The 25,242-nt window shown below is 39.8% G+C and overlaps 1 protein-coding gene across 1 annotated transcript in view; it reads left to right on the top strand.

The window, feature by feature from the left end:
• RAPGEF5 (Rap guanine nucleotide exchange factor 5) overlaps positions 1-24,720 on the top strand; it is a 156,538-nt gene extending 131,818 nt beyond the window's left edge. The window contains exons 18-26 of the mRNA XM_014893578.2: positions 1,207-1,304; positions 3,040-3,162; positions 4,341-4,519; positions 7,800-7,890; positions 10,525-10,575; positions 11,650-11,737; positions 14,890-14,954; positions 19,837-19,891; positions 23,085-24,720. Coding sequence (XP_014749064.2) covers positions 1,207-1,304; positions 3,040-3,162; positions 4,341-4,519; positions 7,800-7,890; positions 10,525-10,575; positions 11,650-11,737; positions 14,890-14,954; positions 19,837-19,891; positions 23,085-23,203 — 869 coding nt within the window. The 3' untranslated portion in view covers positions 23,204-24,720. The remainder of the gene's footprint in view (positions 1-1,206; positions 1,305-3,039; positions 3,163-4,340; positions 4,520-7,799; positions 7,891-10,524; positions 10,576-11,649; positions 11,738-14,889; positions 14,955-19,836; positions 19,892-23,084) is intronic.
• The last annotated feature ends 522 nt before the right edge of the window (positions 24,721-25,242 follow it).

The raw sequence follows: 25,242 nt of genomic DNA, 5'->3' as shown, positions 1-25,242 counted from the left end.
TAGTTACATTGCCTGAGTTAATTTGAAATACAACCATTTCAGGGTCTTTCTTCTTGTGCATCCTGTACTGCAAGTAATAAACACCAACCTGCTATGCTTTTTTTTCTGCTTTGTGTTTTTGCTATTTGTGTGACTTAGAACTCTTGTCTTTCATCCACTTGGAGGGCAGCAGAGCATTGGAAAACTTGTTTTTATTGTACTCCAATAATGATTAAGCAAGGTCTTTATTCAAAATTACCTTGAAAAAACATAATGATAGTTCAGCATAATGTATTTGTGTATCAATGGATAAGTGAGTATGGATAAAATGGAAAACTCTCTGAAATGATGTTGGATTCTCAGACTCCTCTTGGTCCTATTCCTCATGGACGATTGCATGGGCAATGCAGAGCCCAGGGTAGCTGTCTGTACTTAGAGTGGTTTTGGGTCTGCCATGTATCAGGTCTCCAGAGGATTACTTGGAGCCTGCAGGAAGTGACAGTTTTTGCAGGGCAGTTTTTAAGCTGTGTTTGGAGTTTTGCTTTATTTTTCCCCCCACCTTTCTCTAGTTCATCCAAGATTCCACAGAGCTGAACCAGCACTCTGGAGGAAATAAAAGTCCTTTCTCTTTGCTATCAGTGTCTTGCTCTTTTATTCAGATATTTCCTAAAGTATTTGCTCTAAGTCTAGAAGAATTACCGTAAATACTGTGTTACAAAGGACTTCTCAGCTCTGCTCTGTGGGGTTAATTTCATGGTGTTGGGATCCTTTAAACTTATTTTCCTGTTGAATGGCTGTGGCTAATGATTTAATCTCCACTCCTAGTTTTGTCTCCAGTGACACACAACAGCTCAATCTCTGGAGGCTGAGACACTCTGCTCTAACAAACGTCACCTCATTTATACTAGATACACTGGGTTGAAATTAAATGTTCTCTAAGGCATAGGAGGCTAGACCAGATGATTTCAGGGTTTCTTTCTGTTCTGTATGAAGAGTAGTTTGAAAGCAGAAGCAGGAAGCTTTTGTGCTCTAGTCCATCAGAGATATCTTGCCTTTATCTTGCCTGAGTGGGGTGGAAATGATGGGTCCCCACAGAGACTGAATTTGATGCTTAGTTACCTTCTAAGAAGTTGATGTGGCTTCACAAATACAATTGTACCTTTGTTTCTCATATATAGTTTTTACTCCTGTCCTGAAACTCCTGTGGGTTTTTTGCTGTTTTTACAGAAAAACATGAGCTACAACCAAATGATTTGGCTATCTCAAAATCTTTGGAGTCATCCAGTCGTATGTTTGTATACCGAAAAGATCTGACCGATTCTTTGGTAAGGATTGGTATTGTATATTTCCCATTTTTTGTTTTTCTGTCTCCTAATCAAAACCTTAGTGTTCCTCTCAGAGGGTTTTTCAATGCAGAATTTATTTTTTGCTTCCTTACTAAACCTTACTGAGCTGCTCTATTCCTAAAAAAAGAAAATAAAATCTTTCATTAACAGCAGTTATTTGACTGAACAGTAATGGAATTTGTTCATCAATTTTAAATAAACCAAAGCTTCTGTGCTGCTTAAATCTTTCAATCTACATCAGCCTGGAAAAGCTGACCTGTGTGTGTACCAGAATGGATGGGATGAGGATTATTCAGGGCTCTTATGACTCTTTCCTCCCCGCCCTGCCTTGTGCCTCTGTAGCACTTTGGCTGGTACATAATCGTACAAAGTGGTGGACAAATTCCGTGGAATTACTACATGTGGAAATAGATGTCGTGTGAGTTCCACAAGACCCATCAGTGTGACCCCTGTGTTGTGGCAGCCACGTGGCCAGCTGGTGTGTATCTCCCTTCCTTCTGCCTGTCTGTCTCTCCATCCTCCCCCTGGGGCTGGGAAGGTCAGCAGATGGAGAGGCAGCAGATCTCCCTCATCCTTCCCTCTGTCTCCAGAAACCAGGATTGCAAACTCCCTCCCTCCATACTTTCCCAAAACATCAGTGAGGCAGGCACAGTCAGGCACTTTGTTGTGTCAATAGTTTTCTGCTAATTATGCAGATGTTTCCAGGAAAGAGTAGGGACTGTATGGCAACTGACTTCTACATGTTGTGCATTCATCCTCAGGATGAGAAATGTCTATTTACATTTTGTTGGATCAATGTGCCCCCAAGAGCTGACATGCCACTATCATTGTAATCTGTCATCCCCATTACCTCCGGCATTCAAGCCATCTCTAAAAATGTGAATATTAAAGGAAGATTTCCAGTGTAGACAGGTGACAGCCAACCTAGTTTCATTAGTTATGTAATAAAAATTGCAAAAGTTGCTATAACTGTCAGAAATATAGCACCAAAGTAATGGCTTAGCTGGTAAGAATAATCTTTCATCTTGGCAGACGGTTCATGTGCCAAGTTTCAGACTGATGAGGTTAAAACGGCTAAGAGAAATGCAAAACTTTGAAAATCCCAGCTAATAATGGAAATGTCAAATGACCCTGAACACCAGCAGTACCACAGCACTCCACAGTAATATACTAAGTAACTTTTATGAATCAGAACCCACAGTGTTTTACTCTTTGTTGATTATATTTGAGATAGATTAATCATAAAATATATGGATTTATGTTATTTGTAAAAGTGGACTGGAGGGCAAGTTATTTGTATTTATTCTTAATCCAGTGTTTTTTCAGAATGATTCTTTTGTATCAGAAAATTTACTGATGTCTCTATTTAGATTTTATTTTCTGATAGTTTCTGGGATTTTATTTTCATTATGCTGTCTGCTTAGCCAGTGTTTTATATTCAAGGTTGGGAGAGGGAGAGAGAAGGAGGAGAGAGGGAGAAGGCCTCACTCTCCAAAGCAAATCATTGATCCTATTGACCCATTTCCCATTTCAAGCTATTTATTAAATAGGTTATAGCTCCTTCATTTTGATTAGTGGGGAAAAAAGCCCTCAGAGTGCACTTAGAGAAGATTACCTACTCAGCTCTCTTTGGTATTTTAGCCCAGTAACTGTTTCATGGCAGAACCTTTGGCATATCTTGAGGAATTTGTTTTGCTCTTGTCTATTCATTTAGAACCCATTTTCTGAAAATGAGGACTTGCAGCAAAGATCTGTGAGGATTTTGGGAATTAACACCTGGGATCTTGCCTTAGAACTAACAAACTTTGACTGGAGCCTCTTCAATGCAATTCACGAGGTAAGAAGCACCACATCCACTTCCAGGTAAATTACTGTCATGCAGCATTGCACCATTGTGATGCATTTTGGAGCATTGGTATTCCTGGGGCTTGGTTCACTGTCATGACAGCATGATTTGGCAGCTCTCAGTAGTGGTGACAGGTCCAAGAGTTATCTTGCAGTCCTCGAGACTGTAAAGAATTGTCAGAGGTTTGTAAGTTTCCTGTGTTTGGGCATCTCATACATTCCCTGTATACCTGATGTGTTTTATTTCAGATTGGCCTCAAGAGAGTAAAAGTCCATGATTGTTTTCTAAAAACCCTCTCTGTGAATGTGTTACATATGCAAAATGTCCCATGAACTTGATAGTGTTTCAGTAAATATGGGATTCCAGAAATAGCTGTATTTCATATCACTTTAGCCACAAAAGAATTTACAGTTTCAGCAATTCAGATGGTCACATTAGTGTTCTTGTTAGGCTTCAGTGAGATGAAAAATACTGGGCAGGTTTTATTAAATGAGATAATGGTGCACTTCAGGGCCCATTGGGTTGCTTCAAGGACTTTGATAGGTTCTGGTTTGGGTTGCTGAGTAAAACACACAGTTCTAACAGTAGAAAATCTCTCTTGAAAATACTGTTTACTGAAAAGCATGTTGGCTTTCTGAGAAAATGAACGTGAAATTATCTTGCTTTTCACCAGATGCTTTCCTTCTCTTTCATTTTGGGTTATTTTATTCAGCTTAGACACTTAAAATTTGAAATTGGCTAAGTTTGGGGTACTTTTTAAACAGAAATCAAGACCCACACCTCTATTGATTAAAACTTGGCTGATACAGAAACAAGTTTGAATAGAAATTTTTCAGATTCTGCAGTGATTTGATATGGTTGCTTTTTCATACTGGAACAGAAGTGATGAAATACAGAAATAGATTATGTCTAACACCTGGTTACAGCCAGAAATGGAACCTTGGGAATTCTGACAAGAAGAACATAACTTGCTGGATTTCCAGTCCACCTGTCTTCTGTAATAAGTCTCTAGATTTTGCTAAGCCAAAGCTGAATCATTTGTGCTTGGCCCATGGATAATGAAAGAATAACTGTTTGTGACCAGACCTTGTTTCAAAAACATACAATTTACAGTTCATTTATATTTAAATTGTTTTTATGTCCCTGATTATGTTGTCAATGTCTTCCAGCAAGAGCTGATATACTTCACGTTCAGCAGACAGGGCAGTGCTGAAAACACTGAGAATCTCAGTCTTCTGCTTCAAAGATGCAACGAGGTCCAGCTTTGGGTCGCCACCGAGATACTCCTCTGTGGCCAGCTCTGCAAACGTGTACAGCTAGTGAAAAAGTTCATCAAGATTGCTGCCCAGTAAGTTCCTGGCATTGCAATATTGTATTCACATGGTTTGTTTGGCAAGAAGTAGGTGGAGAAGCAAGGAAAGAAAACGGATTTTCATTATCCTGTGTAGTAGTGTACCTTGGTACACTTGTATGTCATCGTTGATAGTGTAGTAAGTGCAGCTAAATAAAATGGTCCATAGATAACAGCAGCAGAGCCTGGCCAAAACTAGACATGGTGGAGTGTGTGCTGCTCAAATCTCCCCTGGCAGCTTAGCTGGTGTGTCTGCAGTGTCAGCTGCAACATCCCTGATGATGCAGAGATAGCTCCTTCTTAGCTGAGATAACCTGAGAACCTATGACAGAACTATTTTGGCAGCAAAACAGTCACACAAAACTAGATAGAAACCAAAACACTCTGGTATAAACTTGCAAGTCTTATCTCTAGAGAGGAACCTAACTGCAACAAGCTGTTCCCCCATGTAATCCTCTCTGGAGTATTCTTTTACTTATTGGAGTGGTAGACTTTTTCATGTTTTAGATTTGACAATCTACTCTTTCACTATTACTAAATAGAATTGGCATTTATTCTATGTCTTGCAACAGAATACAAGTATATACTGTACAAAGATTTCTTTTCTCTGTAATCACTCTTTGTCTTAGTAACCAAGGAAATGGAGTGATTTAAATATGTGCAATCATCCTCCTCACCTCTCTCTTCACTTGCTGGTCTTCTACAATATTTGAATATGCATGTTCATGGAAAATGTATAAGTTGTTCCCTTCATCGACTGGGCTGATTTAATTTGCAAGGCACTTACATACAAAGGACTGTTCTCTGCTGAAGCATTGCCTTAAGATAAATTAATTCTTCTAATCTAATCTAATCTAGTGTAACTCATAAATGTGATCTGAATTAGTTTGCAAGTTGTGTAGTATCCAGTAATATGTTCATTTTCTGCTGTAGCAATGCCCAAAAATTGTGCCTGGCTTGCACCATTGTAGCAGTAATTTTCATCCCAGGAAGAGTTTTGTGTCAGTCCTATATGAATAAGAATATATTTGTTACCAGACTAAAGTGTTGCTCTATTTTTATTGATTCCATTCTGTTAAGTGAAGAGCCAGAATTATGGAGACTAAATATAGTTGTCAGTAAACAGTAGACAGGCTTTCCCAGTTTTTTGCAGAGGCAATGTGGGTGATGAAATAAGTGAGTGTGTAGTTTTCACGGGATTTTTTTCAGCATGAAAGCTGCTTTCTAAACACACACCACTGTATCTCATCAGTTCTGGAAGAGTTGATGACAGAGGAACAATTAGGGTGGAAGGATGGTGTGCTAAGCACAGGTCCCTCATCGTGAGACAAGCCAAGCAGACCTCCTCTTTTGCTTATGACTAAGACAGAGAGGTAGGGAACTATGAACAGCTGTGACTGCTCCCTGTTCTCTGCACACAGATTCAGCCAGGAATCTTTGTCTTTGATTTTCTTCTGGTCAGGAAAGCACCAGGACTAGGATTTCATGTTCATCATCTGTGTGCTTTGCAGTTGAGAAACAAAGAAAGAAAAATAAAAGCATTTTACACAAGTGTGTCAGTGCATAAAAGGGAAACAGAGCTTTTGAAAAACAAATCCATACACTTCTGTTTATGAGTAGTCTAAAAGAGAAAACAAGTGGCTCAATAAACGAAATTAATTAGCATATTATTAGAAATTAACATCCTGGGGAGTTAAAGAAACAAGTCAGTGTAAAGTTAGAACAAACAGATTATATCAGCAGCCTTTTTTCTATCCCAACCAAGCAGTGGCTGACTGTGAGACATCCCTTCTCTCCACAGCTTGCTGTGAGGAGTGATCCCACCCAAGGCAGTTTATGCAGGCTGCCTTGGACACCTTCCTTGTTTTGAAATGAGTTGCCTTTGGGAGCTGCCTGGCTTTAATGATAAAAAGGATCTAAGCAACAAAGTTAGGATTAACTTGAAGACAGCTGAAGTGAAGTGAGAAATATACTGTCTCAAGATAGTACACAGTGATAAGGGCAGGCTTTATAAAACTTGTAACAAGCTCTGGCCATTTTCCAGGCTAAGGCCTTGGCATTTACTTTTCCCTGATGATAAATCCCAGTGAAGCCAGTGGATTCATTCATACTTAAAATTATCTTAAAAGAGGATTCACACTCTCACACACAAATGCATCCATATATTTGTATGGTCTCCAAAAATCTGCAAGAGACAGGGCAATACTTTTGTTTTGAAAGGACTCAATATTTCAGGATTTCAAGTTTCCTAATGAAGTAGAAAATGGACTAGAAATAAGCATGGTCTGATTGTATACAGTAAAATGTCAAAAAATAGTGGTATCAAGAAAAGTCCATTGGGACCTGTACTGGAACCACTTCTAGCTGCAACTGGTTTCTAGGCATATGTAAATTGAACACTAACCAGATCCTCAGACAATAAAAATGATGAGGGATTGCAAATGCATTGGAGGATAGATAGAGAAAAAAAAAAGAATTATCTAAGGAGTCTAGTGGCATGTGCAAACAACAGTAGGATAAGATTTAATTTAGATAGATGCCAAGTAATTCAGCTACAGAATGCTAATACTAGGCTGAAGAAATAAATGCATGATTGTAAAGAACAGCACTGTGACAAAGGTCCTTGGGTGATAATAGATGACAAATTAAAAGAAAGGACAAAATGTGATGCTGTTCCAAATAAATAATTTGCTGTTTGTTTTATGCTTGCATAAGAACATGGAACAGTAATTATATTTCTTCTTCTCTCCCCACATGAGAAAGTAGTGAAGGAAATAAGAGTTAAATATGAGTTAAAATAAATTGCAAAGAATTCAATGAAGGATAATAACAATATGGGAAAGCAGATTGCAGGCCAAAACCAAAAAGAGAAATTGAAGGAACCTATGTTGTACAATTTACAGAAAAGATGAAAAAGAGGATGAAAATATTTATTAGACTACAGAATAGAGGTCAAGGAATTATTCTGTATGGTAAAGGACAGCTGGGAGTAACTTGAACATTGAAAAGAGAAAATTACTTTTGACAGCAAGGGGAAAAGAATAACCTGCCAACAACAGGGTTGATGAGACAGTAGAACGCTTTCTAAAAAACTTCTTAGAGACCCCATCACCTAGACTGCAGGTGGTTATGAGAGGACATTTAATGAGTTCATTATGTGGAAGATGATTGTATGTTAGTGCTGAGGGTTGAAATGAGACTCAGTAACCTAGGATACGCATGCATTCCATTTATCGCTGATTCTGAGTACAAAAAAAATCGTATTTTTATTCCTCAGCTGTAAAGCCCAAAGAAATCTGAATTCATTCTTTGCAATTGTTATGGGTCTCAACACTGCATCTGTCAGCCGGCTGTCTCAGACCTGGGAGGTAAGACACATCTTTATATCTTTCAGACACTCTCAAAACCACTTCACACAAAGGCTGTATACTGGTGAATTGCCTTTTCTTTCTGGTTATTGTTTTTTCATGCTGAAATCAAACATGGAGGGAGTGTTGGAGAAAATTCTGTGTGACCTGAAACCTCAGATATGCAGGTATTAAAGAAAAAAACCTAAATGTGTCCTTCCAGAGTTTTAAATAAGAGCAAAGCATGGAGATCTTATCCTCTTAAAACAAAATATATTATTCTAGTATTTTAAGTAGATGTTAGAACATGAAGTCTTACAAAGGTGGTTCCAAACAAGCAATACCTTATGGAATAATTTAATTAAAAACCTAAAACAACAAAGTAGAAACAAACCTTCTCTAGTTGTCTTTCATCGGGGCTTTTTTGCAGCTGCTCATCTTGAACAACAAAGTTAGGAAATGAGCCATGAATAAGGAGCACACTGGAGAAGAGAGATTATTTGCTTAAAAAGCTACTGGTTGCTACACAGAGCATGAGTGTGTTTAAAGGAGGGTCCCACTGGGATCCGTATTTATATTGTGGATATTTTGTTTCCAACCAGTGGATTGAGTCATAGTGTCCATATTGAGTTATAGTATCTGCAAGTTCACTGTGTGTGCCGATGAAGCAATCGCTGGGGAAGGAGTGAGTGAGCGGGGTGGGTTGAAGCTTTATCCCTCCTTCACGCCCTTTACACCATAGGTGTACTCCAAAAATGTCAATCTGTAACACAGAGTGACAGAGAAGGGCTGTGATCTCCTGCCTGGGAGACACTTGGGCACCAACAGCTGGGACCAAAGGGCCATTAGAGACTTACAAAGCTGTCTGATGCTGTCCAGAACAAAGTCTCCTCCCTCAGCTGAAACCGTGCATGTGGAAACATCACTTGTATGTCTGAGGCTTGACACACAGACAAACAGGGACAGTGACTGTTCACAGGGACTCAGGCAAGGAAGAGCTGACTTAAATAAGAGATAAAGTGAAAGTTTTAGAGAAAACTACATACCTGAGGACAATAATACAGAAACCGTTTGCCTCTGACATCTCTAAAATACTCCTCTGGGGAGCATTTGCCCTGGGCTCCTCCTAAGCGGCCTTCATTCCATTTCTCTGGGCTTTAGGAGAGTGGAAGAGACCAAGCATGGTCTCAAAGGCAATGATACAGATCTCTCCTGCACAGAGACCTGCAGAACTCTGCTCTGTGCTGAGGCCTCTGGAGATGATGGGCTGCCAGTGGACTTCTCTCAGGAAGAGCAGAATATGCTGCTTGTCGGAACAAAGAGTGCATCTGCATATGTACCTCTGAAAATATGTCACGTTTCTGTGTGTAAAATATTTATCAAGTCACATCCTTTCTCTTTTTTATTTGTAAAACTTCATTGCACTGAAAGTTTCAAAAGCAGAAGGTTATTTGCATTAGTAATGTGACTTCTAGAAAGTAGAGCAATGTTTTTAAATTAATTATAATTACTTACACATGTAAATGAAACAACCTAAATTTAAGCAGCCATTTAAACTCTAAACCATATTGGCTCTGCACTTGCTTTCTTAAACAAGTAGTATGTTCCCAAGCATATTCTACTTTTTTTTCCTACAGTATCCAGTGTTTTAATGAACCTTACTTTCCCTGATTTAAGATAGAAAAAAACATGCAATTGCAGTTCCATGCTCAATCATTTTTGCATTTTAATCGTACACATCCACTTAATCTAATGGTTCTAAAATCTCTTTTCTCTTGGTAGTGTCACTGTGGCTGTCAGGATCTAAGGACAAAGACAAAACAGGATTTGTACTAAGAGGGAATCTCTTTTACTAGACTAACTACTATGGCTGGATAAAATAGACAGGCTTTAAGGTCCACACCCCATTCTTCTAGCCTGAAATACCAGCATGAAAATTTAAATTGCAAAACAATTACTTTGAGTGTAGTGGTGTGAATCCATTAAAGCATCTTAGAGACAAAGGAAGTGGATGTTTGTGGAGTAGAGCAGGTGTTGGCATGAGGGGCAAGACAGCAGTTCGACCCTTAGAAAGTGTTTTATGCACCTCTCTGTGGGATTAGGATCAGATACCAGAGAGAGAGTCATCAGTTTATTAAAGAAATGTTTCACTTTGGTACCACAATGTGCCAGTGTTAACCCTGATCAGCACTGGCATGATGTATAAAACAGCACTGAGTGAGACACCTGTTAATTTCTAGAACCTGTGTTCTGGGGGAAGATTGATTACAACAAATGACTTAACATGGATGTGATCAGTTTCTGAATCCTCAGCCTGTGTTACTGCTTCTAGCTTGATATGGATATTTAGTTGTGGAAGCTGGGGAAGAAACTAAAGCCAGCTACTAACAGTTTCCATAAAAGAAGGATGCAGGTGCCCAAGATGAGGCTACAGAGCCCAGTGCCTTGCTGGCATTGCACTGAACATGGTTTGTAATTAGGGCCCTGGGAGCTGAGGAGCTGGGGCTCAGTATGTGTTGGTGCTTTCAGCAGGCACTTCAGCTAGAGCAGTCTTGTGGAAAAAAATGCCTCAGCATTTTTCTGCCTAAATCAAATTCTCTCTCTCTTTTTTTTTTTTCCTTCTTCTCCTTTCTGTCTCTTTTTCCTACACTTCAGAAAATTCCTGGGAAGTTCAAGAAACTTTTCACCGAACTTGAAAGTTTGACGGTAAGTATGGTGTTGACAGCAGAAGAACACTGCTATCTCTACCTGCCTTCCTTTTTCCTAATTTATTTGGAGTCTGCCTGTTACTGTCTGGAGCTGGACTTGTCATGTCAGATCCATGATTTGCTGAAGGCCAGAGCTCCGAGGTGGAGCCAAACATGAAAAGGAAAGAAGCTCTGTCCCTGGCAGAGGGAGGAAAGGCAGAGAGAGGCAAAAGTAGTATCAGTTCGCCAGCATCAATTTGAGAGCTGATCTTTTGCCCTGGTAATTATCAGTCTTTATCTGAAGCAGCATGCTGCAGATCAGGAGAAAAAGAGACCAGCTCAAGTTTTAAAAACAAATGTCGAAATCTGAGGCTTGAGGGTCTTTGTCAACATTACCAAAGTAGAATAAACAAATGTTTCCTCTGGCTGTCATGGAAGTGGGTGCATGGAAGATCACTGCCTGGCACAGGGAACAGGAAATCCAGCCTTTACCAGCTGTCATGCTTCTGTACTTGGAGTTCTTTATAAATGAATGTGTTTTAAAGATTCTGTGTGAGCTGGTACACAAACATGTTTATATTGGAAATTGAGATGACTTTTTGAATTGCCTACACAATGCCACTGGAACATACTACCTTATTTTCTTTGAAAGTCTCCAGTGTGCTCCATGGATCTTAAAGCAGTTTTTGCTGGGATTTTTGGTGCTGTTTGGTGATGTTGGTTTTGGGTTTTTTTTAAGAAGAAAGTAATCAGCAATATATTTGGGATACATTTTGTGCTATATAGTAAGAGATTTTGCTAATAGAAATTTGTGGGGAATTTACAGAACAGTCCAAGTGAATCGATTCTGCAGCTTCCTCTTAATTTAGCACTGCTTCATCTAGAGGAACATAATTGCTTTTGTTCCTTTCATTGTTTATTTTTCCTGTTCAGTTTAGCATGTCAGCTAGCTTAGAAAACCTTTAGCTACCTTGCATCCCAAAGAAACCTTTTATATCTAAATCATGTTCAGATCATAAGCCCGTAATGGATTTTGAATTGCTCTTTTTATAGCCTATTGATTTTTCTGTCTATTACTCAAATGGTTTTGTAGGATCCTTCTCTGAATCACAAAGCTTACAGAGATGCATTCAAGAAAATGAAATCTCCGAAAATCCCTTTCATGCCCTTACTTCTGAAAGGTAATGTTAAAGCTTGGCTGCTCTTCACTCTTGTTAATTAAAATAAGTGTAAGATGATTTTCCTTCAGATGCTCTTAAGATGAGTATGTGACAGATATAGTGGCATTGACAAGACAGTAGGTCTGGGTAATAAACAACTTCCAACTTGGGGAAGATGCCAATTTTAACACAGGTCTTAAAACTTCGTACTGTCCTGTCAAGTGTGGATAGAGCTGTGTGCTTTTGCTTTGGCCACATCCTCTTCAGTGGAGAAGTGTGACCCTGCAAGCCCCTGAACCAGTGGCCATGGTCATACCTCCCTGTTTTGCTGGGGTGAACCTGCCCTGTCTATCTGGTCTGAGAGGAGGGGATTTCCAAGCCTCTTATAGGTTTGAAAGAGATAAATAAAATCTTACTATCTAAAATAATTTAAAAAAAAATCTTAAAATAAAGTACAACTGCTTGCTAATGCAGTGAGCTGGGCAGCTAATTAAGTGGCAAGTATTTAAAATATTCCATTGTCGTGGAGTCATTAATTATTAATTGCCTAGTCTCTGAACATGGCAAATTCATTTGTTTATTCCTGTATTCTGAAAGTGCTCTCTTTAGGCTGTTTATTCCAACCTGCTGCTGCTGTGAAATGCTTGAAGGCAGTTCTCCAGATCAGTCGGTGACAGTTTGGGAGTCACCAGACACTTCCCCTCTATGCACACTTCAAAGGAGTTTGCATTAATTCAGATGGATACAGTTATCAAGGCTTCAAAATCAATATTTTTAAAGTGTTCTGGAGTATGTCTTGCCTGCAAACAAAGGCAGCAAACATAAGCCACTTGTAGCAAAGATGTTTGCACAGAATTACAGTATGGGTATAAGAACATGCACCTAGACAGCATTTGTATCTTTAACTTGTATTGCAGATTTGAAATTAATGCAGTAATGTCCTTCAATACAGTGGTCCATAAGGAAATGTTGCCAAGCTTGGTAATTCTCAATGTGCAATGGAATTTATTCCATACAAGCATATTTGTATTAAGGTCATTTCCAAGACCAGTAAAATAGGAATGTGTAACATAGAAATCATTAATAACTCGGCAAATTGCTGTATTTCATCACAATACGAACAAAAGTAGTTTCAATTTTTAAAAAAATGAAAAATGTTAGATTATGAAAAATAACTTCAGAGTGTCCTTTTTAAAGTTAATTAAATTTAAATGTGGAGCTCTCACAGCACACAGACAGAGCTTTTGAAAATCAGGCAGATTTTTCAAATGTGTAATAAAATACTGTGATATACCCTTATAACCTAGTTCAGATGCAATTTTCTGCTCCACTGAATTTATCCAGACTCTTAGTTGTTGGCTGCAAAGCAAATTTCTGTTCCTTCTGCCCTCAGAGATATACACTTTGCTGTCAATGACTTTAAAAGCTGTGTGGAAATTTCTGCTTCCAGTATAGGTTTTTCATTAGAAGTGATGGACAGTTTTTAACTGCATTGATACAGACACAAGTACTGCCTGTGTCCTGAAGTCGTGTCCTTTCTGTGTCCCTTTCCCGGGGTGCCCCAAATCAGCCCAGCACAGGAGGTGTAGAGGGTCGTGCTCCTTCCTTTTCCTCTGCTTTTTGGGATGCAGCCCAGGGGGAGGAGAGGTGCTGGAGGTTTTGGCAGCTATGCTGTGCTTTCTGCATGTACAGGCTGGCATCCTGTCTGTCCCAGCCAAGCCACCCTGGGGGCACAGGAGCTCTTCATCACCTCCCCAGAAGAGCCCCAGCCCGGGGTTTCCACCAGCATTTGAAGCCGTTTAGCATTTCAATTCCAAGCAATTACAAAATACCCCTCAGGCACAGAGCGAGCCTTTGAAACCCAAAGAAATAAATCAGGTTGGCTGTTTTGAGGGAGGGTGAAGGTGGAGGTGGATGGGGGGTGGTGTGTGACAAAGCTTCTCTGCAGGTTTCCACTCCTGAAATCCCCCAAAACCGTGGGGTCCATGTGAATGAGGGAGGACAGGAGAAATGCTGAGAACACTGGTGGGTTGGAGGCTGACACTTCTGCTGGGAGGGAGATTTGTCCCATTTACTGTGTGCTGTTCTCCCACTGGCATACCTGGCTGTGACTTTTAGGGAGTAATGGTACTGGAGTGCCATCTCATCCCTTTAGCATTTTCTCCTCATGGATCTCCTGAGTACCCTCACATGCAGAAGAGAGCTGACAGGGGCATGTGGTGCTCTGCCAGTGTTTTCAGTAACCTGGAGGGTGCATTATTGAAGTCAGAGCTTCCACTCCCACAGGGAATCTATTCATATTCTTGGTCCTTTATGTCCAGAATAGGTCTCACTTCTGACCTAATATGCGTTAGAAAAACCGAGAAAATGGCCTTGAGCTACTGTTTTAATTGTAATCCTAATTTGGCAACATTTATTTTGCCTGATATTCCCTCCCTCCAGTTCGTAACACTGTGTTCAGTTCTCTTCCTGGAGCCAAATATAGACCTCTTCCTTTTCCTCTGACCTTTTTGTTGCCTTTGAAAATTCCATCCAACAACACTACATAAAATATTTTTCCCTAGCCATGATGCTTATTTCAAGGCTTTGTACTTCACTTCGATGTCTTGTGTTTAACCTCTCTGGCTGTCCACTGCTGTACCCTTGTCTTTGGGGAGGGTACATGTCACAGTCATTTGTCCCCCAGAGGGAGATGAAGGGGTGTCAGAGCCAGCTCCAGCATCTGGAAGCTCTGCTCCTGTGGAGCTCTGGGCTCAGGGACACTCCTGTCCTAGCCTGGGACATGGGCAGAATGTCTGGATTGGTGCTGCAGGGCGTGGAGAGCAGACACAGGGCCATCCCTCTGGATGCCCTCCCCTGCCCCTTGCCATCCTGGGTGCATTATGCATCCCAGAAGTAACATGGATCACGTTTAATAAAAAATGTTTGCCCCCACTTAAAAATACTCTTCTTAACAATATGGAAATATTGTTGTTATCTAATAATCTCTGCATGTCATCATTAGGCCAGGCTTTCGTTTCACTGTTAAAAGATATTGTGTCAGTTCTTAATAGGATACTTTCTTTTTTTTTATTTTTTTTTTCTTTTTGTTGCTGTTTAGTAATTTTATTTATTTGCATTTAAAAAAAGAGGTTGTGAATAGTAATTGTTTTTCTTTTTTTTTTTTTTTTCAGATGTAACATTTATCCATGAAGGAAATAAAACGTTTCTGGATAACCTTGTTAATTTCGAAAAGCTGGTAAGCTAATTTTGTCCTTCCTGTTTTTCAAAATATTCATGTTCTCTTCTTCCCTTTGCTTTCCTTATCTTGTAGACTGTAAGGTTTTCTTCTGGCTGAACCAAGAAGAAATAAACAGGGGTAAAAAAGATCAAGCAGGATGAAACAGCCAAGTTTCTTTCCCCTGCCCTTTTCTTCTGCTCCTCTCTCTTTTCATTCCTTCCTCCTCTACTTCTTTGTAAAATGCCTAAACCAATAATGGCCATCATCACTGCTACACAGTCCACTCTTAATTTATACCTGGTGAGATCAATTCCTTTCTCTGAATTATGTTTCCTGTTTTGTTTTTTTTCTCAATATTTCTCTAGTTTATCACTTAAGGGAAGATTCCTCTAGTTTATTACCTGCCAGTGGTATTATAATTTTAGGGATCTTAAATGCAAGTGAAACTTTTTGATCTGTGTTAAATGAGGAAGAAAATAATGCCTGAAATACAAATTAAACTGATGGTTAATATCACTATTGCAGCTTTTATACATAACGACATAAAAATACTTGATGATGTATTTTTGGCCACATTCACTCTAGCCATCAGATGACATCTACTCTGGCATAGTATTACTGAGAGAGGTTTGAGTTGCCTAATTTGTGTTGGGTTTGGGTGGTTTGTTTGTTTTTTGTTGTTTTTGGTTGGTTGGTTTGGTTTAGGGAGTTTTATTTGATAACATTTTCATGAGGTCACTTGGTCTGTTCAACCTAGAGAAGAGCTCATCAAAGTCTAGAACTTCCTTGTGAGAGGAAGAGGAGGAGCAGGCACTGATCTCTGCTCTGGGGTGACCAGCAACAAGCCCAGAGCTGAGTCAGGGGAGGTTTAGGTGGAATATCGGGAAAATGTTCTTCACCCAGAGGGTGTTTGGGCACTGGAATGGGCTCCCCAGGAAAATGGTCACAGCACCAACCTGACAGAGCTCAAGGAGCATTTGGACAACACTCGGTGTGACTCTTGGGGATGGTGCTGTGCAGGGCCAGGAGTTGGACTTCAATGATCCTTGAGTGTCCCTTCCAACTCAGGATATTCTGTGATTCTGTGTCACTGAGAGCCAAAGTCTATATATCTGAACAGTGGTGGAGTAGAGAAGCTTGGTTTTTCTTTTTCTTGTTGGCCTATAGTATTTCACCAAGAAACCAAAATGTTCTTTGCAGTTGTTGAGGTGTGTGACTGTTAGTCTAGATAGTTGTGGTTGGTGAATTGTGCCCAACTATTTTCTCCATGTGTTTATACTTGTTTGGGAATGAATGCACAACCATGGAGTTATTAATGAACCAGATGTTGAACTTATTTTCACATTCTATCATAATATATGTTGCCTTTCAACTTGCAAGCAGATGTAGACTCTGACTTTTGAACCTGAGTTCCTTTTTTTTGTGTTTTGTATTTGATTTCTGTACCTTTTCTTGTTGCAGAGTTTACAAGAATACTGATTTGCATTTAATGAAAGGTTTTTCTTGTCCCAAGTCCATTAACTGTTTGACCTTTAGGTGTTTTCATAAAACTCATTAGCATGTTCTTCTTCATTGCCTCTTGGAAGTACATCCAATTAACATGTAAATTAAACTAGCCCTTGATGCACCATGATTGTTATTAAAATCCCCCCACTGGCCCGTATATTTATTTAGTGAATATGTAGGATCTAATTCTTGTCCAGTCTTAGCGGGCTGTGTTCATTTGTTTGTTTGTTGTGTAATGTATATGTTTAATGTATGCTGGGCTTCCTGGGTAAGAATCCCTTTCCTTTCTGTCGCTATTGTGTCTCCAGAGGCAATGGGAGCATTGCTAATTGACTTCAGAAAGCCAGGATCTCACCTTTTCCATTCAAATGGATAATGGGAATTTTAAATGGCAGGGGGGGAGAGGCTGAGGTGATGGTTGTAGGGTGAGGGTTGTTCAGATTGACACTTCCTCCAAATTATCATTCAGATCACGCTCTCAGAAACATGCTGTCTCATGCAGCTCTGTACATATGAATGCAGGCAATAGTGCAAGCTTAGGAAGTGGGGGCTTAGGAGAGATTTAAATATCAGTGTAGTGGAAATTCAGACTGCACACTGGTATTACCCTGGCTCAGTTGGATGTTAAGGGATTTAGTCGATGGCCATGAACTCACAAGATGCATTACACGTGATCACATATTCATCAGCCCATGTTTCTTTTCTAATTATAAGGGCTTTGTCCCGAAGAACAATGTCCTCCTTGGTGTTCTGTGCTGAACACTGAAGTGCTGAGCACTTTCTGGCCTTTGCTGAGAAAAATTAGGATTGACATTGACTCCTGCTTGATTTGGATCAAGCCACTGAACCTCACCTGCAAATTTGCTGTTGCAGAAAAAGAAGAAAAGAATTATTCTACCATAGCAGATTACTGCTTTGGGGAAGGAACTTACTGTCATAAATGACTAGAATTTTCACTTATGAATTTCAAAGCAAAGATAGTTTCTTGTGTCTCCGTTCGGATCAGTATTTTGAAATATTTCATTTCTGCATAAAAAAATCTCACCTGAAGGAGGACTTGTCAGTGTGAACCATTATTTTTCCCAACTATATTAGTTTCTTTAATAAAATATCTTTCTCCCTACAATCCCTGCTTCTTTTATATTCTTAGAACTCAGCAATCCTACCATGACTGAATTTGATTTGACATGAAATGATAGCAGTGGATACAAAGATAATTCAAAATGTAAAGAAGGAAATTTGCAAAGAGAAGAAAAAGAAGTGATCTTTTGTCTCAGGCATGTTACCTAGCTTTAGCAAAGGTGAAGGGGTTGCAGTGGTTTATTTAATTGTATTTTGGGTAAAGTCTCGTCTATTATAGTGTTAGATCAATATTTAGTATCATACCTACTTCTTCAACTAAATTTGAAGAAATAAATGAAAATATGGTCACATCTCAAGGTATTTCCGTGGTATTTTCTTAGCTGTTTCACTGAAATGTGTCTTCTTCAGGATTTTCTCTCCAGCCATCAGCTATGTCTTAGCAATGACATGTCTTAGCCACACTCCAGCAAACTCTATTACAGGTCAATGGCCATTACCATTTTCAATAACACCTGCTTACCTAGAGCCTTCAGCTGTAAGGACTGTGTACGTGCAGCTGTGAGGTCTCAACCCACAGACCCAAATATCTGTGCAACCCCAAGCCTGAGGCTCTGCTGCCCTCAGTGAAAGGAATGCTAATGATCCCAGGTAGCTGGGAGGCTGAAGAGCCACAAGAAATGTGTGTTACTCATCACACTTACAGGTATGCAAGCACCTGTTTTAGCACACAGGAGATAGCATTGGCTTTGCAGATACATGGACTGACTTTCTGCATTACTTTTGGATCCCAGAGAATTGAAACTGGAGAGAAATGTGCAATTAGGATACTAAAGCCAGAGGATTTGGGTTTCTGCTTTAAATGTTCTCCCTTACCAAAGCATCACCTCCAGAAGCCAGTCTTGGGATGGACCCTCACAGTGACTGATTACAAAGGAGAGACAGCAAAAAGTTACCGTATATGTGATGTGTGGGTCTCTCTGACTTCTAAAATCCAAATGCAGAGGGTGTTGGCTAGGAAACATCACAGTAGCAGCACTCATGGAAGTTTTAGTCCTGCCAGTACTCACATTATTGATCGTGACATCTAGATCATCTCATTAGAACTTCATTATAATCAGTGCAAGGACATCAGCACAAGAGATTGTATAATTTCATGGCAAATGAAGCACAGCGGGTAACAAGAAAAATTATTTTGATTTACTGATGAAAGAAATATGAAGTTGCCATTAAACCTACTCTCATGATAAGCTTTTCTGTGGAGGAGCCTTGTAAGCCAGGATGTTGAGAGATGAGCTTTTCTGCATCATTCTGTTCTTAAACACACTCTGCTCAAGACAGTTAATCCTTTTCACCTCTACTAATTTCTAGGGAGATGTGAAATGAGCATCAGTTGTTTGCATGAGCTTTCAGACCATTCCTGCTAACTGTAATTTTCTTCTGTTACTAGATTTGGTGAGGAATTGCCTCAGAAACAGAAGAATTTTTAAAAAGTAATTACTTAAGAACTTTATCAGCAGTATCTAGTGAAAATAAGCTCCCTCTACTGATTTGTAGTGAATAATCCAAATTTTTGTATAAATTGATGACCTGAGCCAGAATGAGAAACTGAATGTAAACCTTTTGTAAGTGAGCATCCAATATCCTTGTAAGCACCATTTTTTGCTAAAATAGCATACCTACAGGACAGTTTTACTTGGTACATACCAGTGGAGATGTCAGGGTGCTTGCCCTTCAGCATTTAGGCTATGGGGTCTTTTTTTTTCTGTGCTGGTTAGGCTGCAGAGAACTGCCTGGTTGCTAGTGGTGCCTGAGTGTGGTAGGCATTACACCAGTGTACTCTAAGGGGTGCAGTCTGTGCCACAAAGAGGCTTACAGTCCAAGTATACAAATGTGGAGACAGAAGGAGAGGCTGCAGACTACACAATACCTTAGATAATGCACTAAAACTGGGGTTGAACCCCAAAGCACTCACCCAGTCCACAGAACTTGCTTGCTGTAGGCTTTCAGTTTAATAAAAGTCACTGAAAGGGAAATGAGCGATTGTTTGGTTATTTTTCATTACCACTTTCCATGGGTTCCTAGGGAGTTCTCATTTAATCTGTGTGATATCAATAAGACATCTAGACTAACCCTGTTTCATCAAATGGTATTACTGAGATAAAGAGCAAAGTTTCTCCTGATGTCTTCATTTTCTACCTTTCTACAGTTGCTTTTTGATGTACCATGTAAGGCAAGGAGATTTTTCAGGCTTTTCTGATGACAGAATCTGTCCCAAGTTTTTGCACTGATGTTTGTTATTTTGTCTTTGCAGCACATGATTGCAGATACTGTTCGGTCATTGAGACATTGCAGAAATAACCAATTTGGTGAGTAGACAAAATTTCCTACTTATTTTGCCTTTGTACATCTTTGAGGGTGTGTTGAGTTTTTGTTTTGTTTGTTTGTTTTTTTTTTCTTCCCTGTTTTCTTTCCAGTTGCTCAGATTTACTACAGTGGCAGAGTGTGGTCAAAAACTATTTAACTAATGGACAAGAGAGGGCATAATTTTGGGAAGATCAACATAGCGAAAACCACAGTTGGAGGAAGCTTTAGTTTACAAAATGTTTCTAGAAAGAGCTTCCCAAATGGCACTCATCCCCACAGCTTTTCACTCAGCTCTTCACCAAGAGAACTGTTTGCTTATCTGGGGTTTTTAAGGACATTTCACAAAACTGTAGAGGTCTTGAAGGTATGAAGAACCTGTGGGTTTTGTGAAAGGAAGAAATAAGGGGGTTGTTTTCTAGGGGAAGCTGCAAATGTAGCTGTGCCTGCTTTAGACACTGGAGGATCAATGCTGAAGGCAATGATTGCGAGTGCCTCAGCTGCACAGAGGACTTTCTTTGTTTGCTTTTTTAAAATATTTTTTTTTGTTTCCGCCTTATTAGCCACTAGAGAATCCAGCCCTAAGGGACCGTGCCAGAAAACTTCAGCTCTCTTTGTTCTGCTGCTAACAGACAAGAAACCTTGCTTTTCTCCTCCTCTGTGTTCTTATACTCTGCAGAGATGTTAAATACAGGAAGGGGACACAGAAGTACTTTAGGAAGCAGTTAGTTTTTAAGCCAAACCCACTAAACCTGTCGGTTATTGAGGCCACTAAAACCTCTTTTTCAAAGAGAAGTTCAGAACTGTGCTGCAGCCTTGGGGAAAATACAGTTGAATAATATCTTTTTTCCACTGACTTTTCAGCAGCTGTCAGCATTGACTCCAACAAAAAGAAAAATAATCATAATTTTAATTATAAATACAGGCACTTTGGAGAATAATAGGTACTTCTAAGAGTTGTGTTTAACATTTGCTCTATAGGATTACCACATGTATATACAGTATTACTTTTAAACAAAGGCTGTTCAGTATTATGGTTCTTGAGTAATTTTTCTAAATATATATATGAATAAATATATATAATATATATAAATGTATGTAAGAGACCAAGGGGGGGGACGAGCAAGATGTACCTTCTTTGAATTCAGATACTGAAGGAAATATTGATTAATCCAATCCATGCCTCTGTAAATTAAAATGTCTCCTATTTGTCATTATGAAAAGTAACATTGGCTCCTTTTAGTGATGTGAAGGTTTTTTGCACTTTCCCTGCACATTTTTCATCTCGTTTTTGCCTTTTTTATTTTTCCAAGTGATTTTGTAAGTCTTGCAGCATAAATACAAGGTTAATACCTGAGATTTATCATATAATCTGGTAGTTTGAAGTAGGCAATTGTGATTTTATTTTAGCACAGACTTCATTTATTGTGAAGCTGGCATTTAAAAAGCAGCTTATACAGACATCCCTGTAGGCAGTTTTTTTTCCCTAAAATTCGTTTAGGCATGAAATGAATTCACTGAATATTTATTGAGACTTTATGGACAGTTTCCTTTTCTAGTGGGCTTATTTTGCTCTCAGGAATGTGAATCTTTCTACTGCATCAATTCCCAGATTGGCCTAAGAGCAGCAGGAATCTCACTGTAGGAAGGAATTCAAACAAAACTAAGCAAGGAATATTATTATTGTTTATGAACTGTATCACGTGTATTAAGCTTGCAGGCCAAAGTGTTTCTGGATTAGAAACTGGTTAGGTTCCAAGTAAAACTGAAATGCCTGTTTAATGGAAATAACATTTATATCCTAAATCCTGAAAACAAATAGCATTTCCAAAGTGAGGCAAAGCAGCCTGAGAAAATAACATAAGTCAAGTTTTGTCATTGGAGGTGTTAATGAGAAATACAAATGTTTTCCACTATGTTCAGCACAGCTGCTGAACAGGATCTGAGGGAATAGGATCCCTCAAAAAAAAAAGGTCAGCTCTGTATCCTGACACAAATTTATCACATTATCCTGTTCTCTCCAACATTGCTCAAGTTAGATGGCTGCTCTGCAAGAGTTCTTTAAAACAGCTGCCCAGGAGCCCCATTAGCAGCAACATGCAGAACTTGCTGCATTCACATCTCGTGTTACCCACACAGCATCGTAGGGATATCTTCAGAAACAAGTGGGATTGGTGATTCTTGGAAACTTTCTCATATAGCTGGAGAGTGTGGAGAAAAGGATGATAATGAAACAAAGGAGACGGAAGAAGTGTGTGAGTTAAGCTGATAGGTTCAGGCAATTTTGAAGGATTTTCTTTTTCAATTTATGGTAATATTATTAAAAATTCCTTGAGGACACAGACACGAATGGAGCTTTCCAACCTTTGTTTGTCTGCCAGAAGTCAGCAATGTTGCTTTCCCTGCCTGTCTTGATGGATCTTGGGCTTGGCTTTCTTTTTTCTGTTTCTGCTAGTACCAGCCGTGCTGGAGGGTTTCACAGGCAGTGAGTTCCCATGAGCCCATTTTGAGCATAAAGCTTGTAACAAAGAACAACTGCTATTCAGGCCACCCTTCAGTTTGTGTGTTACACAGCTAATTCCTCTTGCTGCGTAAACTCCCATGAAATGAGAGCATGACTTTTGTCTCTGTTACTAGATCAGAAATCAAAAGCCTAACAGATCAAAACACAGCAGCCTGTCAGAGCAGCTTTGAAGAGCTTTCGTATCCATCTGCTGTGCTGTCACCTTTCCCCAGCTCTGAAGAAAATCATCCAGGGCCTGCTGTCTTGTGGACTGTGTTAAAAATTTTTAAAAGTTGCAGCCTGGGTCACCCACCCCTGCTTAAGGTCCCATTGTGCTGCCAGAGCAGTACAAAGGAAACCTTGAACCACCCTTACAAGGGATGGACTGCCTGTACTGCCAGCAGAACTAAATCTTCCTCTTGGGAAGAATCAGCTTCTTGCCATCCTCATGTCCCCTTCCTTTATGCATGCTGGCTGTCCAGAATTGCCTTTTTCTTTTTTCTTTTCTCCTATTCTCTATCTAGCTGTTACCTCATGCATTGCACTTAAAGAGCAAGTCCTTTAGATTCCTGGCTGTCTTTCCTGTGGCTGTGTAGCACTCGACAGGCGGCACAGCAGTGACTTTGTGACAAAGGACAGAGAAGCAGCAGGCAAGGCACAACTTTCTGATCCATCCCCTTCCTCCTGTCTTGCAGGCAATGAAGTTCCTTCGAAAGAGCATCACGAGCTGAAGCCATACGTCCACCACCTGCATGTCATAGACAACCAGCAGGCTCTGTTTGAGCTCTCCCACAGGATAGAGCCGCGAGCGTGAGCGTACACAGCTTCGTATAACCTTGTAACTGCAGCACTTTGAATTAAGTGAATGTTGATGCCAAGCATGTTGCTTCCCTATATGAGAACGGTTTACTGAGTTTTATCAGTAGCTCACACAACATGTGCACGAAAATCAGGCGAGAGCCCGCAAAGGAGCTGCTCACGGAGTTGCAAGGCAAGCTTGGTGCCATTCCCACTGGTCTCTGGGCAACCTGAGGGAGTGGAGCAGTGTCCTTTTGAGCTCAGGAGCTTGGTTTCTGTGAAAATATTGTTTGGTCCAGTGCAGCTTTCAATGCAGATTCTGCCAGTATTAGAAAGAAAGGAATCATCGTGTCACAGCAGCAAAACATTTCAGCAACATGCCGCAAGGGGATGGATTCCCAGTTCACCACAGTATGTACCTCACTAATTCAAGGCTGCCAAAAGTATTGTTGCCAAAAATAATGTGCAATCTGTGCAGCTCCCATGAGTCCACTGGAGCATAGTATTTGAGATGTGTGAGCAACCTATAACAGGAATATAGCAAGGCAGTGCAACCAAATGAAACTCAAGAGTCTGTTGTGATGTGGAGGTCAGCAGTAAACAGTTCAGCCTGTTATGACTCCTTTAAGAGTATGCTTTATAAAACATGCTGTAAGAGCCAATCCACTTCTGTTGAAATTTATGGACACAATTGTTTGTATACTGAAAACATGTTATTTTCTTCCTTTTCAGTTATCTCAGATTTAGCACTGGCTCCTGCAGTTAATGTGTTATAAATTATTGTAGCAGGAGCTTTATTTTCTGATTGGATTAGCCTGTTTGGTATCTATTCATAGGCAAATACCTAGATCCATCTACATTTCTAATTCCTCCCACTGGAAATAACATTTCAGTAAGTATAACTTCACCTAACTTGCACGTGCTTCCAGTTTTTAAAGAACAGAAAGGTGCCCCATACAGGATCCCACCGTAATTGCCTGCATACACACCAGGCTCTCAGCATCTGGGTCCCTTCACTGCTCTTGTCCCTTTCACAGCTCTCCCCGTGACAATTCTCATGTAGTTAAAAGTACTGCATCTAGCCCTGAGCTGAGGCAGCGTTTCTAAAGTCATGTCTACAGCTGACCTGCATCTCAAGCACCACCATCACCTGGTTTCCCGTGCTAAGAAGTTGCCCTGAGATGATCCAGTGGATGCCACAGGCGATGTGCAGGGTGCTCTTTGGCATGTGTTTGTGCACTGACTCACGGTGACGGTCCCTTTACAGGACAGGGAGGATACATTGCATTGCTTACCCATTTCTGTTCTATGTTTTCTACATCAGGAGGACTTCCAAGAAAATGCTCCTTTACTAAAATGTGGGAATACTGAAGTAGCATGCTATTCATTGTTATCTCTGGTTTAAAGGGATTTTAAAAAAAAAGCAGCTTTAACAAGTAGTCTGTGGGGGAATCTGTAGAATGCATTCAGTTTTCCCATCTGTGAAATATTGTATAGATCTATTGTAAAGGAAACAGATGTTTCAGAAATGTATTTGCTTGTACTTTGTTATTATCAAATATTATATGATTTTTTTTAAGAAAAAAAAATTCTTTTTACCCAGTAAAAAGAAAAAAAAATAAACTCTTGCTGGCCATGGAGTAAAAATTTCCTATGTTCTTCTGTAGATGTGACTGCACATATTGTAAATAACTCTTTTGTGCAAACAGACCAAAACTGTTCAAATGAAGATACTAGCTGTGGTGGGCTCCTTTTTGCAGTGAAAGAACAAAAACCAGATACAATTTGTTGCTTGCCTTTTTGCAGTTCTTCCTAGGGCTACAGCACTTGGAATTCCCAATCTAGCCGCCTTACCTGGATGCTTTCCTAGGTTTTGAGCTCCCTCTTGTGATTTTTTTTTTTTTTTTTTTTTTTTACTGTGGCATTATTTTTAGGAGCCTGTATGTAGACCAGCCTGCATGCTTCAGCTTGTGTGGTGTAACACTCTAGTCCACAAAGTTGTTCTGGAAATCTGTGAGAGAGGGAGCATTCTAAGGTATTCAGGGTGAGAAGGTA

The sequence above is a fragment of the Sturnus vulgaris genome, chromosome 1 (genome assembly GCF_052056855.1).
Source record: "Sturnus vulgaris isolate bStuVul1 chromosome 1, bStuVul1.hap1, whole genome shotgun sequence".
Lineage (NCBI taxonomy): Eukaryota > Metazoa > Chordata > Aves > Passeriformes > Sturnidae > Sturnus > Sturnus vulgaris.
Note: the sequence above shows the minus strand (reverse complement) of the source record. Positions and strands in the feature narration are given on the sequence as shown.